Consider the following 17189-nt stretch of genomic DNA (forward strand, 5'->3'; position numbering starts at 1 on the left):
TCCGGCAAAAAATGTGTGTTCGTATTTCCGGAAAGAAACGTGTGCGTCTTCTAATCACGGCACACTTAGTAATAGACAATGAAGACGACTATTTTGGGACGAATGAGTATTCCCTACCTTATCTTTTTTTAATCTGTATCTACGGACTTTGAACTGCTGGTTATAGAAATGAGCACTAAAAGAGGCTTGAATGTTGGAGCACACGGAAGCCGAAAGAGCGACGTCGGCGTGACGTTACTCTGCAAATAAATGCCGTGCTTACCCAAAATAAACCGGAAAAAAACACCCCCGGCCAGCATGACCAAATAGACAACTGTCCAGTGAGTCACTTTAATATTGATCATGATGCATGCAGCACATTAAGTAGTAGGGGTGTGGGAAAAAATCGATTCGAATTCGAATCGAATACGTTGTGCGATTCCGAATCGATCTCTTTTTTTTTTTTTTTTTTTAATCGATTTTTTTTTTTTAATCAATCCAACAAACCACTACACAGCAATACCATAACAATGCAATCCAATTCCAAAACCAAACCTGACCCGGCAACACCCAGAACTGCAATAAACAGAGCAATTGAGAGGAGACACAAACACCACACAGAACAAACCAAAAGTAGAGAAACAAAAATGAATATTATCAACAACAGTATCAATATTAGTTATAATTTCAACATAGCAGTGATTAAAAATCCCTCATTTACATTATCATTAGACATTTGTAAAAAAATTTAAAAAAGAACAATAGTGTCACAGTGGCTTACACTTAAGCTTGACAACACAGTGTCCAATGTTTTCACAAAGATAAAATAGGTCATATTTTTGGTTCATTTAATAGTTAAATCAAATTTACATTATTGCAATCAGTTGATAAAACATTGTCCTTTATAATTATAAAATGTTTTGTTTTTTTTAATCTACTATGCTAGCATGTCAGCAGACTGGGTTAGATCCTGCTGAAATCGTATGTATTGAATGAATACAGAATCGTATAGAATGGAAAAAATATCGTTTTTGAGTCGAGAATCGCCCTGAACCGAAAAAATCGATATGTTATGGAATTGCGACCCCAAGAATCGATATTGAATCGAACCGTGGGACACCCAAAGATTCGCAGCCTTATTAAGTAGATATAGAATGAGTTATGTTTCTAATTTGCGTGCGTGAGAATGTTCATACCTTGGGACCTTAGACTACAACATGATATTGAAAACATTAAAAAATATGGCGATCTCCCCTAATCTCTCATTAACTTGTGAATATAAAGTACAGGCTAAAATTTTGGACACACCTTCTCATTTCAATGTGTTTTCTTTATTTTCAGGATTATCTACATTGTAGATTGTCACTGAAGGCATCAAAACTATGAATGAACACGTGGAGTTATGTACTTAACAAAAATAAGGTGAAATAGTTGAAAACATGTTTTGTGTTCTAGTTTCTTCAAAATAGCCACCCTTTGTGCTGATTTACTGCTTTGCACACTCCTGGCATTCTCTCCATGAGCTTCAAGAGGTAGTCACCTGAAATGGTTTTCACTTAACATTTGTCATAGTTACGATGCCTTCAGTGACAATCTACAATGTAAATAGTCAGTAAATAGTCACGAAAATAAAGAAAACGCATTGAAATGAAAAGGTGTGTCCAAACATTTTGCCTGTACTGTACAGAGTGTGATATCCATTAAATATCCTAAATATTATAAACCAGGGGTCTCAAACTCAATTCACCTGGGGGCCACTGGATGCAGGGTCTGGGTGAGGCTGGGCCGCAAGAAAAGATTTCTTAAAAAAACGTTGCATACTCCTCAGCATGTCTAGTTGTATAATGACGTTTCAAATTGTATTCCTTGTGCACCGCAATTTTCTCCATGAATAAGACACGTCGGGGTGCCCCTGTGCTCAACAAAGAAGTATTGCATCTCCCACTTTTCCTGGAATTGTGTTTGATCATTACTAACCTTTCTCTTCACTGCAGGCTTTGAAAAAGACATGTTTGGGGTTGTGGAATATATTTGTAATTAGCCGACGCACGGAGGATAGTGTTATTTCCGCAATGTGTGTCGTTCCGCTTTTCCTCCCTACAGCAACAAGGCGGTCGGCGGATAATAGCCGAAAGTACCGGGATAGCCAGCGCAAAAAAGTGACGGCTTCCGGAGTGTTATCCGTTGCCATTTAGAAATATATTTAGTGTTCATCGTGTGAGGCAATGCAAATTAAACAATAAAAAAAACAAATAACGGTTTGAATTGGTCTAAGTCAGAGGCGCTCACACTTTTTCTGCAGGTGAGCTACTTTTCAATTGACCAAGTCGAGGAGATCTACCTCTTCCTATTTATAATTTATATTTATTTATTTATTTCACGGTGGCAGAGGGGTTAGTGCATCTGCCTCACAATACGAAGGTCTTGCAGTCCTGGGTTCAAATCCAGGCTTGGGATCTTTCTGTGTGGAGTTTGCATGTTCTCCCCGTGAATGCGTGGGTTCCCTCCGGGTACTCCGGCTTCCTCCCACTTCCAAAGACATGCACCTGGGGATAGGTTGATTGGCAACACTAAATTGGCCCTAGTGTGTGAATGTGAGTGTGAATGTTGTCTGTCTGTCTGTGTTGGCCCTGCGATGAGGTGGCGACTTGTCCAGGGTGTACCCCGCCTTCTGCCCGATTGTAGCTGAGATAGGCGCCAGCGCCCCCCGCGACCCCGAAAGGGAATAAGCGGTAGAAAATGGATGGATGGATATTTATGAAAGAGACATTTTTGTTAACAAGTTAATGGTGTTTAATGATAATACAAGCATGTTTAACACACATAGATTCCTTTCTTTCATGAAGACAAGAATATAAGTTGGTGTATTACCTGATTCTGATGACTTGCATTGATTGGAATTAGACAGTGGTGCTGATAACGTCCGCATTTTCAAATGGAGGAAAAAAAAAGTCCTCCTTTCTGTCCAATACCACATGAAAGTGGTTGGATTTGGCATCTCATTTGTCCAACTTGCATACTCGTTTTTAAGCACTTTGTTATGAGAGTAGCATATGTGTGTGGCCCTTTAATGTCTGGCAGCAGGTGAGTGACGTCAGTGACTGTGCGGGTGGGCAAGCAAGTGAGAAAGCGGTCGCTGAGGGCGGGGGAGAAATACATTGGCATCAAACTCCGTAGCTTGCTAGCTTTCTGAGACTCTTATTTTGTTAGCACAGGCAGGATGAAACAGGTCTTTTATGGTGAAGACAGGAACTGTGCAGTCGGTCTTTAGAGTTTCGACAGTAGGTACGGAGTCTCTAGAATATAAAATGTGTTTCTCTGCGTCCGCCCTGTTAGTGATTTTTTTCTTAAATATGAGCTCGCAGCAGCCAGCGTCATCTCACAAGATCCTTGGGTGCCGAGAATGTCAAACAACTGACGAAAGTGAAGTCTTGGTATGATTGATGATTGCTCATTTTTATGTATATTTTTTAATGCCTGGCTTGAGATCGACTGACACACCCTCCGAGATCGACCAGTCGATCGCGATCTACGTAATGCCCACCCCTGGTCTAGGTCATTACTACAGCCATTTAAGAAAACCCTCGTCTCCATGGCATTGATTGATTGATTGATACTTTTATTAGTAGATTGCACAGTACAGTACATATTCCGTACAATTGACCACTAAATGGTAACACCCGAATAAGCTTTTCAACTTGTTTAAGTCGGGTCCAACGTTTCTGTCGCTTTCACTCATTTACCGCTTTTCCACCAACGCAGGGGTAGGCAACCCAGAACATTGAAAGAGCCATTTTGGACCCAAATAACACAACGCTGTCAAGCGGCATTCATATAAAACTCGCGGGCCGCACTCACAATAAACTTTCATATTAAGGTGGGGGCCGCAAAATAACGTATCGCGGGTCGCAATTGGCCCACGGGCCGCATGTCTGAGACCACTATTATAAACCAAAGCTTTTATTAAAGGTTGAGTCGGCCGCCATTTGAGGCGACAAGCCGTTTTTAGTCGTTTTTATTTTTATTTTTATTTTGCATGCCTTGGGTGTGGCACGTTTTCCAACTGCTTATTACCGTGTCATTCCCCCACACAGTAACGTCGTTGAGAAGTGCGTGATTCACTCCTCGCGTGCCGAGAGAGCCCTGCTGATCGACGAGGTGTGCTGCCAGAAGGACGGCCCCCACAGCGCCCTGTACACCATGATGAAGGACCAGTACGCCAACTACGTTGTACAAAGAATGATCGACATGGCCGAACCTGCTCAGCGCAAAATCATCATGCACAAGGTTGGTGAGCTGATTGAATGCAACGTGGGAGTGGCCCAGTGTGCTGGCAAAGATGATTCACCAAAACAATTCCAAGCTTTGGCACTGTTAAATTTCAGTCAATATTTATTTTGCCCCATAATAAATCATGAAAATATCATTCCTTTACTTAAAGTAATTTTTCATGTTTTTTAAGAGCAGATTTAAGACCCACTTTTTTAATTTGGATTTTACCTAATATTTTTCTTTATTTTATTGATGTCATTTATACATTACTTTTTATCTTATTAGTTATGCAAAACTTTATTTTGTTCTATTTACCGTAATTTCCGGACCATAGGGCGCACCGGATTATAAGGCTCACAGCCGATGAATGGTCTATTTTAAATCTGTTTTCATATATAAGGCGCACCGGATTATAGGGCGCATTAAAGGATTTATATTTTATTTATTTTTTTCTGAATTTAAAACACTTCCTTGTGGTCTACATAACATGTAATGGTGATAAAAATGTTGCCTGGAGGATGTTTTACAGATCGTCTCCAAGCCGTATGTGTGTGCCGTTTTGTGGGCGGTCTTATTTACGAGACTCACCTTCGGCAGCGTCTTCTCCCCGTCATCTTTTTTGTAGCGGTGTAGCGTGCAAGGACGGGGGTGGAAGAAGTGTCAAAAGATGGCGCTAACGGTTTAAATGACATTCAGAATTTACTTCAATCAATAACGGAGCAGCATCTCCTCACCCGGAAACAACAACACCGGAAATGTGTTCCGTGAAAAAACGTCTGTAACTAAAGTTCCTTGGGTGACTAATATAAACTCACTACACCGGTATGTTTTAGCGCTTTCATGGCGAGTTTACTGACAGATATAAGTAAGAACTTTACACTACTTTATATTAGAAATGGCAACAGCGGAGGATGAATGCCACGTAAGGCGTATCCACGCAATTTTTTAGGATTTTTGCAGATCCCAAATACAGATCAGCAGGTACCAGAAAGTTAGAAAAGTTGCTTTTGCATTATATTCCGAAACAAAACACCAGATAATGTCTTAGCTTATAGACACACCATAATAATACTCCTATGTTGAAGCACATCAAACAGTGCAGCCTACACTCATGTCTTATGTTTGACTGCCATCTACTGGTCACACTTATCATTACACCATGCACCAAATAAAATTACTTCGAGGTGGGTAAGCTCAACCAAACTTATTCCTTACATTACTTTAAGGCGCACTGTCGAGTTTTGAGAAAAAAAAAAAAAATTAGTGCCCCTTATAGTCCAGAAAATAAGATATTTATTATATATTTTCTGTATATGGCAACACTAAATTGGCCCTAGTGTGTGATGAGGTAGCAACTTGTCCAGGTTGTACCCCGCCTTCCCCCCGATTGTAGCTGAGATAGGCACCAGCGCCCCCGGCTACCCCAAAGGGAATAAGCGGTAGGAAAAGGATGGATGGATGGATGTTTATTTTTATCTTGATATGTTTTACTTATATTTTATTCTTTATTCCTTCTCATGGTTCTTACTATTTTACACAATTTATCATTTTTACTTTCCAGTGTTCTTTAGAGGGAGCCATATGCATCAGGGGTTATTGGCCGTTCTGTGGTGGTGCTTTGTGTGAGCGTCCTGGTAGTCTGATGACCTCCTGGTGCAGATGGCTCCTGTGATAGTGTTTACTAACTTGGATCCTCTGTACTCAGTTATGTATTCATTGGTTCCATTGTTATCAATCGATCAAACTTTATAAAGCGCTTTTTATACATAAAAGAAATGCATTGCTTTACAGATTTAAAAAAATACCCGTACGACCCACATCCCCCAGCAGCACGCACACACACACACACACACACACACACACACACACACACACACACACACACACAAACAAACACACACTGATCAGGATGACACAAGAAGCTAAGTGCTCAAGCTTCTGTGTAAAGTATTTTTATTTTCATGACTATTTATATTGTAGATTTTCACTGAAGGCATCAAAACTATGAATGAACACATGTGGAATTATGTTTTTCACAAAAAAAACGGTGAAATAACTGAAAGCATGTTTTGTATTCTAGTTTCTTCAAAATAGCCACCCTTTGCTCTGATTACTGCTTTGCACACTCTTGGCATTCTCTTGATGAGCTTCAAAAGGTAGTTTTTTTGATTGGTTGAAAATTTTATAACCGGTATAGCTCGGTTGGTGGAGTGGCCGTGCCAGTAACTTGAGAGTTCCAGGTTTGATCCCCGCTTCCGCCATCCTAGTCCCTGCCACTGTGTCCTTGGGCAAGACATTTTACCCACCTGCTCCCAGTGCCACCCACACTGGTTTAAATGTAACTTAGGTATTGGGTTTCACTATGTAGAAGCGCTTTGAGTCATTAGAGAAAAGTGCTATATGAATATAATTCAATTCACTAATTCGCTTTTTAGTAGATTGCACAGTACAGTACATATTCCGTACAATTGACCACTAAATGGTAACACCCCAATAAGTTTTTCAACTTGTTTAAGTCAGGGTCCATGGTACAAATATATACTATCAGCATAATACCGTCAACACACAAGTTAATCATCAGAGTATATAAATTGAATTATTTAAATTATTTACAATCCGGGGGTCGGGGGGTTAGGTTTGGTTGATATCAGCATACTTCAGTCATCAACAATTACATCATCTGAGAAATAGACATTGAAACAGTGTAGGTCTTACTTGGTAGGATTTGCCCAGCGAGCGGTGAACATAGTGAGTTCAGAAAGCGTAACAAGTATATACATTTGATTGTTTACATTTGATTATTTACAATCTAGGGAGGGGGGGAGGGGGTTGTTGTAGTTGCCTGGAGGTGGTCTTTTAGTGCGGTTTTGAAGGAGAGTAGAGATGCGCTTTCTTTTACACCTGTTGGGAGTGCATTCCACATTGATGTGGCATAGAAGGAGAATGAGTCAACACCTTTGTTAGATTGGAATCTGGGTTTGACGTGGTTTGTGGCGCTCCCTTGGTGTTGTGGTTTTGGCGGTCATTTACGTTCTGGAAGTAGTTTGACATGTACTTCGGTATCAGGGAGGTGTAGCAGATTTTCTAGACTAGGCTCAGTGCAAGTTGTTTTACTCTGTCCTCCACCCTTAGCCAGCCCACTTTGGAGAAGTGGGTAGGAGTGAGGTGTGATCTGGGGTGGAGGTCTAGAAGTCACCTGAAATGGTTTTCGGGACGGAGTGGTGCAGTTGGTAGAGTGGCTGTGCCGGCAACCCGAGGGTTCCTGGTTCATTCCCCACCTTCTACCATCCTAGTCACGTCCGTTGTGTCCTTGAGCAAGACACTTCACCCTTGCTCCCGATGGGTCCTGGTTAACGCCTTGCACGGCAGCTCCCGCCATCAGTGTGTGAATGGGTGAATGTGGAAATAGCGTCAAAGCGCTTTGTGTTCCTTAAAATGGTAGAAAAGCACTAGACAAATATAACCCATTTCACTTCACAGGTGTGCTTGAAGCTCATTGAGAGAATGCCAAGAGTGTGCAAAAAAGTAATCAGAGCTGTTTTCAGTTATTTCCCCTTTTTTTGTTAAGTACATACCTCCACATGTGTTCATTCATAGTTTTGATGCCTTCAGTGACAACCTACAAATAATAAATAATCATGAAAATAAAGAAAACTCATTGAATGAGGAGAAAGTGGGTCCAAACTTTTCGCCTGTACTGTAGATTAAAGTCGAAGCGAAGGCCACAAATAAAATCTTTTATAGGTACACAAAAAGGGACACATTGGAAATGTAATCCTGTCCCCCTGAAGAAAGAGTTCAAATGCCGTGTGTTAGTAACATGACTTGGAATTACAGAATGGCCAAACCCCCTATAGCAGGGGGTGTCAAACTCAAATACAGAGTGGGCCAAAATTTCAAACGGAACAAAGCCGCGGGCCACGGTTGAACAAATTAACCTTTTAAGAGGGACCCAAACAAGTTTTGCATTGAATATTGAAAAGCAAGGCTTATATAACTTTATAGTGACATGCAAAGTCGAGTTTCAAATTATCCATCCATCCATTTTCTACCGCTTGTCCCTTCTGGGGTCGCTGGAGCCAGCCTCAGCTGCATTCGGGCGGAAGGCAGTGTACACCCTGGACAAGTCGCCATCTCATCCCAGGGCCAACACAGATAGACAGACAACATTCACACTCACATTCACACTCACATTCACACACTAGGGCCCATTTAGTGTTGCCAATCAACCTATCAATAATAATTGAAAAATATCAATGGCATATCAAATACAATTTAAGTAAAAATTGGTGGTAGCGGGGGTGTATATTGTGGCGTCCAGGAAGAGTTGGTGCTGCAAGGGCTTCTGGGTATTACGTGTGTTACGGTGCAGATGTTCTCCCGAAACGTGTTTGTCATTCTTGTTTGGTGTGGCTTCACAGTGTGGCGCATAATTGTAACAGTGTTAAAGTCGTTTATACGGCCACCCTCAGTGTGACCTGTATGGCTGTTGACCAAGTATGCATGCATTCATTCGTGTGTGTCAAAGCCGCAGATATTATGTGACTGGGCCGGCACGTTGTTTGTGTGGCAGAAAAGCGGACGTGACGACAGGTTGTAGAGGACGCTAAAGGCAGTGCTTTCGAGGCACTCCCCGAACATTGTTGTCCGGGTGGAAATTGGGAGAAATTCGGAAGAATTGTTGCCCCGGGAGATTTTCTTGAGGGGCAGTGAAATTTGGGTGTCTCTCGGGTAATTTGTGAGGGTTGGCAAATGCATTGTTACAGCGGCACCGCCCCTGTATAATACCGGCGGGCCAGCTCTAATCTTAATTTGATATTGCCTCAAGGTCCAAATGAAATTTGGCCCGCGGGCCAGAGTTTGACACTCATGCCCTATATCATGGGTGTCGAACTTTGGCCCACCTTGTAATTTCATTAGGCCCTTGAGGCAATATCAAATTAACATTAGAGCTGGCCCGCCGGTATCATACAGTGGTGGTGGTGGTGTAACACCGCTAATACTCATACTTAGCAACCCTCCCGATTTTCCCGGGAGACTCCCGAAGGTCAGTACCCCTCCCAAAAATCTCCCGGGATAACCATTCTCCCGTATTTCTCCCGATTTCCACCCGAAAAACAATATTGGGGGCGTGCCTTAAAGTTCTGTACAATCTGTCGTCACGTCCTCTTTTCTTCCTTATAAACAGCGTGCCGGCCAAGTCACATATTACAAACCCCGTTTCCATATGAGTTGGGAAATTGTGTTAGATGTAAATATAAACGGAATACAATGATTTGCAAATCCTTTTCAAGCTATATTCAATTGAATGCACTACAAAGACAAGATATTTGCTGTTCAAACTCATAACTTTATTGTTTTTTGCAAATAATAATCAACTTAGAATGTCATGGCTGCAACACGTGCCAAAGTAGTTGGGAAAGGGCATGTTCACCACTGTGTTACATCACCTTTTCTTTTAACAACACTCAATAAACATTTGGGAACTGTGGAAACTAATTGTTGAAGCTTTGAAAGTGGAATTCTTTCCCATTCTTGTTTTATGTAGAGCTTCAGTCGTTCAACAGTCCGGGGTCTCCGCTGTCATATTTTACACTTCATAATGCGCCACACATTTTTGATGGGAGACAGGTCTGGACTGCAGGCGGGCCAGGAAGGTACCCGCACTCTTTTTTTTTTTTTTTTTTTTTTTTTTACAAAGCCACGCTGTTGTAACACGTGCTGAATGTGGCTTGACATTGTCTTGCTGAAATAAGCAGGGGCGTCCATGAAAAAGACGGCGCTTAGATGGCAGCATATGTTGTTCCAAAACCTGTATGTACCTTTCAGCATTAATGGTGCCTTCACTGATGTGTAAGTTACCCATACCTTGGGCACTAATGCACCCCCATACCATCACAGATGCTGGCTTTTGAACTTTGCCTCGATAACAGTCTGGATGGTTCGCTTCCCCTGTGGTCCGGATGACACGATGTCGAATATATCCAAAAACAATTTGAAATGTGGACTCGTCAGACCACAGAACACTTTTTCACTTTGCATCAGTCCATCTTAGATGATCTCGGGACCCAAAGAAGCCGGCGGCATTTCTGGATGTTGTTGATAAATGGCTTTCGCTTTGCATAGTAGACCTATAACTTGCACTTACAGATGTAGCGACAAACTGTATTTAGTGACAGTGGTTTTCTGAAGTGTTCCTGAGCCCATGTGGTGATATCCTGTAGAGATTGATGTCGGTTTTTGATACAGTGCCGTCTGAGGGATCGAAGGTCACGGTCATTCAATGTTGGTTTCCGGCCATGCCGCTTATGTGGAGTGATTTCTCCAGATTCTCTGAACCTTTTAATGATATTATGGACCGTAGATGTTGAAATCCCTACATTTCTTGCAATTGCACTTTGAGAAACGTTGTTCTTAAACTGTTTGACTATTTGCTCACACAGTTGTGGACAAAGGGGTGTACCTCGCCCCATCCTTTCTTGTGAAAGACTGAGCATTTTTTGCGAAGCTGTTTTTATACCCAATCATGGCACCCACCTGTTCCCAATTAGCCTGCACACCTGTGAGATGTTCCAAATAAGTGTTTGATGAGCATTCCTCCACTTTATCAGTATTTATTGCCACCTTTCCCAACTTCTTTGTCACGTGTTGCTGGCATCAAATTCTAAAGTTAATGATTATTTGCAAAAAAAAAAAAAATGTATCAGTTTGAACATCAAATATGTTGTCTTTGTAGCATATTCAACTGAATATGGGATGAAAAGGATTTGCAAATCATTGTATTCCGTTTATATTTACATCTAACACAATTTCCCAACTCATATAGAAAAGGGGGTTGTATTCATTTTCTTAAAAACCTATATACCGGCCCCCAGACACATTTTTCCCTAGAAATTTGGCCCCCGAGTCAAAATAATTGCCCAGGCCTGGTCTAGAGAGAAAAAAATATAGCAACTGTTTCTTACAGTCAGTACACGACAGGTACAAGGTCGGATGTATCCATAAATTGGTGGTAATATCAGTATATGATCCATTCTAGAATGATTCGATCAATGTTTTTTTTTTGTTGTTACTAATGTTTACAAATTCATAGAACAAGTCCCTGGACACAGGACTACTTTAAGGGCAAACATGAGTAATTAATAGTAGTTTTGGTTCTTGTTTCGTTGTGTACAGTAATGACTTTGTTTTGATCCTATAAAGGCCAATAAGGAGCCAGTTAAAATATTGTGCTGATATTGTCATACTGCCAATAGCACTCACAGTCAATAAATTGAAAATGTACAGTTATAGGTTTGATCGGTATTAGTATCGGCTGATCCCACTCATGGATAATAGGAATCTGCAACATAAATGCCTGATCAGAATATACTTACAAGAAATACTTTCTCTTTCACTTTTATTGGCAGTTTGGCACACGGAAGTGGACTAAACTGTCTTGGGTTGGGTTGTTTACAGTTTCGGTTTGTACAAAAGCCAAAACCAGTCAAGTTGGCACGATGCGTAAATGGTAAATAAAAACAGAATACAATTATTTGAAGATCTTTTTTAACTTATATTCAATTAAATAGACTGCAGAGACAAGATTCTTATTTTTTGAACTGGAAAACTTTTTTTTTTTGCAAATATTAGCTCATTTGGAGTTTGATGCATGCAACGTGTTTCAAAAAAGCTAGAACAATTGGCAAAAAAGACTGAGGAAGTTGCGGAATGCACCATCAAACACTTATTTGGAACATCCCTCAAGTGAACAGCCTAATTGGGAACAGGTGGGTGCCATGGTTGGGTATAAAAGCAGCTTCTAATCAACAACACCCAGAAATGCTGCCGGCCTCGCTGGGCCCGAGCTCATCCAAGATGGACTGATGCAAAGTGTAAAAGTGTTCTGTGGTCTGACGAGTCCACATTTCAAATGGTTTTTGGAAACTGTGGACGTCGTGTCTTCTGGACCAAAGAGGAAAGGAACCATGCGGATTGTTATAAATGCGAAGTTGAAAAGCCAGCATCTGTGATGGTATGGGGGTGTATTAGTACCCAAGGCATGGGTAACTTACACATCTGTGAAGGCACCATGAATGCTGAAAGGTACATACAGGTTTTGGAGCAACATATGTTGTCTTCCAACCAAGGTTATCATGGACGCCCCTGCTTATTTCAGCAAGACAATACCAAGCCAAGGGTTACTTCACCGTGGCTTCATAGTAAAAGAGTGCGGGTACTAGACTGGCCTGCCTGTAGTCCAGACCTGTCTCCCATTGAAATTGTGTTGCGCAATATTATTGTCATTATAATAATGGAGCTTTTTATTATAAGCTCCAGTACGTAAGCGTGATCATATCACACCCATCCTCAAATCACTCCACTGGCTTCCTATTGCATCCCGGACCCAATTTAAGATTAACCTGCTAACTCGCCAATGCATCTACGGCAACGCCCCCTCCTACCTCAAGGACCTAGTTTACCCGCAACCTCCTACCCGCAAACCCCGCTCCTGAAATACTAACCTCCTCAAACCCATAAGGACAAAGTTACAATATAAGGGGCCGCCAGGCTTTTTGCTTGACCGCTCCGGAACTCTGGAACGCTCTCCCCGACCATCTTAGGGCACCACAGACGGTCGACCGTTTTAAGAAGGGACTAAAAACACACCTTTTTAGCACAGCTTTTATTTAATTTCTCTGCCTTCTTGTTTTTAAATACACTGCTTGCTTATCTGTTTTATCCCGTGCTTTCATACTTTTATTTCTATTTGTGTCTATGTTTCTGTTTTATGTAGTGTTTATCTAGTGTGCGTCATGATTTAATTTCTATTTTAATTTGTGTATTATATTGTGACGGTCTCGCACCGTCATCGTGCGGGTTCCCAGGACCACCAAGGAATGACATTCTGGCGCAGGTTAGACTTTATTTTATTTTTCAATAATAAAAGTCTCTACCGGGTGCTTTTCAGCCTTGCTGTCTCCTGCTTCCTCTTCCGCTCCTTCTTTTCAGTCGCGTGCGTCTTCGTCTTCTTGTGGCTCTCTCTCGCTCTCATTCAGCATCCGCTTGCTTCTGGCACCTTCTCTCGCCGTCTCTTCCCCCAGCGTTTACGGCCGCTGCCGTTTTATACAGTGCGAGAGGAGATTTAAATCGTGCCCAGCTGGGCGACCCACGCACCTGATATGTGCGGGGTTGATTCCGCCGCACCCCGCCTCGCTGCTTGCTCGCAGTCCGCGCCTCCTCGCCGCCATCTTGGGCCGGGCTCTGGCGTGCCCTGCCTCGTTGTCAGACTGCCAGCTCCGCCTCTCCACATATATATTCTAACTTTTTAATTGTAATTTTTTTTTTTTTAATTCATTTTTAGCACTTTCCAATTTTAACAAATGTGAAGTGCGTTACTAATGTAATTAATTATTATTATTATTATTATGATTATTAAAAATAATCATAATAATAATAATAGATTTTATTTGTAAAAAGCACTTTACGTTGAGCAAACAACCTCAAAGTGCCACAGTGTAAAAAATAGTAATAATAAAAATAAATAAAATATAAAACTAGAAACAACCCCAAGGCTACAACCAGCATGCATGTCTATAGAAAGGTTTTTTTAAAAAGATGGGTTTTTAAGCCTTTTTTAAAAGCATCCACAGTCTGAGGTGCACTCAGGTGGTCAGGGAGAGCGTTCCACAGACTGGGAGCAGCGGAGCAGAAATCCCGGTCTCCCATTGTTCGAAGCTTTGTCCGTGGAGGTTGGAGGAGGTTAGCCTGTATGGAGCGGAGGTTTGACACGTGTGGAGGATTTGGGGGTCAGCAGTTCCTTTTATTATTATTATTATTATCATGAAGCCTGAAATACCACGACGGAGACCCCGGACTGTTGAACAACTTAAGCTGTACATTAAGCAAGAACGGGAAAGAATTCCACCTGAAAAACTTCAAAAATTGGTCTCCTCAGTTCCCAAACGTTTACTGAGTGTTGTTTAAAGGAAAGGCCATGTAACACAGTGGTTAAAAATGCCACTGTGCCAACTTTTTTAAAAGGAAAGGCCATGTAACAGAGTCGTAAACATTTTCGCAATGTGTTGCTGCCATTGAATTCTAAGATAAATGATTATTTTCCACAAAAATGAACAGTTTTTTAGTTGAAAATGATTTGAATACACTAATTTGCAAATCAGTGTATTCTGTTTGGGAAGACTATGTCTCCCAGCTGGCCTGGGAACGCCTCGGGATCCCCCGGGAAGAGCTGGACGAAGTGGCTGGGGAGAAGGAAGTTTGGGCTTCCCTGCTTAGGCTGCTGCCCCCGCGACCCGACCTCGGATAAGCGGAAGAAGATGGATGTATTCAGTTTTTATTCACGACTTACAAAACGTGCCAACTTCACCGGTTTCGGGTTTTTTACTTGAAATGTTAATTCCACGTTGTCTGACGCTCGATCTGTTCCGGTTTTTCGGGACACCCTCTGTGGTTGCCCTGATGAAATAACACAATTCCTGCTTCTTCCTCCCGTTTAGATCCGGCCTCACATCGCCACACTGCGAAAGTACACGTACGGGAAACACATCCTGGCCAAGCTGGAGAAATTCTACATGAAGAGCGGCTCCGAGCTGGGACCCATCGGCGGCCCGACGAATGGTCTCATGTAAAGTCCCGGAGCCACACACAACAGACGCAGGTTCCGTTATCCTCTGCCCCTCCACTACGGGGGGGAATTACCAAAAGGAAAAAAAAAAAAAAAGTCAATTTCACCCTAAAATGCTGTGACAACTGACTCCCTCCACGGCGCCCCTTATTCTCTCGGGTAAAGCACAAGGCCATTTGTTAATTATGTAATTGATGTATTTGACAGGTTTTCATATTGTACATTTAATTTTTTTTTATCTTGTAAATTCTTTGTAGAGGGGGGGGGGACAAAAACAACACATTTGCTGAAACTTTTACAATTCACACCGGCGAGTGACTTATTCAAAGCTAAAACTGAGTGACTAAAATTCCATTTTGCTCTTGTCTAAGCTGAGGTTTATTTGATGTAACAATAGTACCCCAATGCCAAAGCTGCATTGTCTGGGGCGGAGGCGGGGTAGCTTTCACTAGTCGTGTTTTTAAATACCGTATTTTTCGGAGTATAAGTGGCACCGGCCGAAAATGCATAATAAAGAAGGTAAAAAACATAAGTCGCACTGGAGTATAAGTCGCATTTTTGGGGGGAAATTTGTTTGATAAAACCCAAAACCAAAAATAGACATTTGAAAGGCAATTTAAAATAAATAAAGAATAGTGAACAACAGGCTGAATAAGTGTAGGTTATATGAGGCATAAATAACCAACTGCCTGGTATGCAAACGTAACATATTATGGTAAGAGTCATTCAAATAACTATAACATATAGAACAGGGGCCGGCAACCCAAAATGCTGCAAGAGCCATATAGGACTAAAAAAACATAAACAAATCTGTCTGCAGCTGCACAAAATTAAAAGCCATATTACATACAGATAGTGTGCCATTAGATATAAATTGATTTATGAGGACTTAAAGGAAACTAAATGAGCTCAAATATAGCTACAAATGAGGCAGAGTAATGCAATATGTACAAACAACTAGCCTAAATAGCATGTTAGCATCGAGTAGCTTACAGTCAGGCAGTGACCAAATATGTCTGATTAGCACTCCACACAAGTCAATAACATCAACAAAACTCACCTTTGTGCATTCATGCCCAACGTTAAAAGTTTGGTGGACAAAATGAGACGGAAAAAGAAGTGGCATAAATCACGTCTTAGAAAGTCGGAGAAAGTTATACATGTAAACAAAGTAGGGTAAGGTCAAGGACCGCCAAAATTAGTAGGACAAAACGGCGCTCGCCAAATTCTCGAATCAGTGAAGCATGTTTAATATAAACTGTGCTTTATAGCAATTAGGGAGGTTTGTGTCATGTTTGTCCTCCTACAGAAACCAAATTCCAACAAAAAATATATATTTTTTCCCCCTCACCATTTACATTTTTCATATATTTTTGAAAAAGCTCCAGAGAGCCACTAGGGCGGCGCTAAAGAGCATAAAACACGTCTTAGAAATTTGGAGAAAGTTATACATGTAAACAAACTACGGTGAGTTCAAAGACCGCCGAAATTAGTAGGACAAAACGGCGCTCGCCAAATACTCGAATCAGTGAAGCATGTTTAATATAAACTGTGCTTTATAGCAATTAGGGAGGTTTGTGTCATGTTTGTCCTCATACAGAAACCATATTCAAACAAAAAAATTATTTTTTTCCCCTCATTTCCATTTTTCATATATTTTTGAAAAAGCTCCAGAGAGCCACTAGGGCGGCGCTAAAGAGCATAAAACACGTCTTAGAAATTTGGAGAAAGTTATACATGTAAACAAACTACGGTGAGTTCAAAGACCGCCAAAATTAGTAGGACAAAACGGCGCTCGCCAAATTTTCGAATCAGTGAAGCATATTTAATATAAACAGCGCTTTATAGCAATTAGGGAGGTTTGTGTCGTGTTTGTCCTCCTACAGAAACCAAATTCAAACAAAAAATATATATTTTTTCCCCCTCACCATTTCCATTTTTCATATATTTTTGAAAAAGCTCCAGAGAGCCACTAGGGCGGCGCTAAAGAGCATAAAACACGTCTTAGAAAGTCGGAGAAAGTTATACATGTAAACAAACTAAGGTGAGGTCAAGGACCGCCAAAATTAGTAGGACAAAACGGCGCTCGCCAAATTCTCGAATCAGTGAAGCATGTTTAATATAAAATGCGCTTTATAGCAATTAGGGAGGTTTGTGTCATGTTTGTCCTCCTACAGAAACCAAATTCCAACAAAAAAAAAATTTTTCCCCCTCACCATTTACATTTTTCATACATTTTTGAAAAAGCTCCAGAGAGCCACTAGGGCGGCGCTAAAGAGCATAAAACACGTCTTAGAAATTTGGAGAAAGTTAT

The 17189-nt window shown here is 41.3% G+C and overlaps 1 protein-coding gene across 1 annotated transcript in view; it reads left to right on the forward strand.

Annotated features, from left to right (window-relative positions):
• The window catches only part of LOC133542207 (apolipoprotein B-100-like), a 149992-nt gene extending 133201 nt beyond the window's left edge, over nt 1-16791 (forward strand). Inside the window, exons 52-53 of the mRNA XM_061886103.1 lie at nt 4074-4266; nt 14748-16791. Coding sequence (XP_061742087.1) covers nt 4074-4266; nt 14748-14879 — 325 coding nt within the window. The 3' untranslated portion in view covers nt 14880-16791. The remainder of the gene's footprint in view (nt 1-4073; nt 4267-14747) is intronic.
• The last annotated feature ends 398 nt before the right edge of the window (nt 16792-17189 follow it).

This window comes from Nerophis ophidion, linkage group LG24 (assembly GCF_033978795.1).
Source record: "Nerophis ophidion isolate RoL-2023_Sa linkage group LG24, RoL_Noph_v1.0, whole genome shotgun sequence".
NCBI lineage: Eukaryota > Metazoa > Chordata > Actinopteri > Syngnathiformes > Syngnathidae > Nerophis > Nerophis ophidion.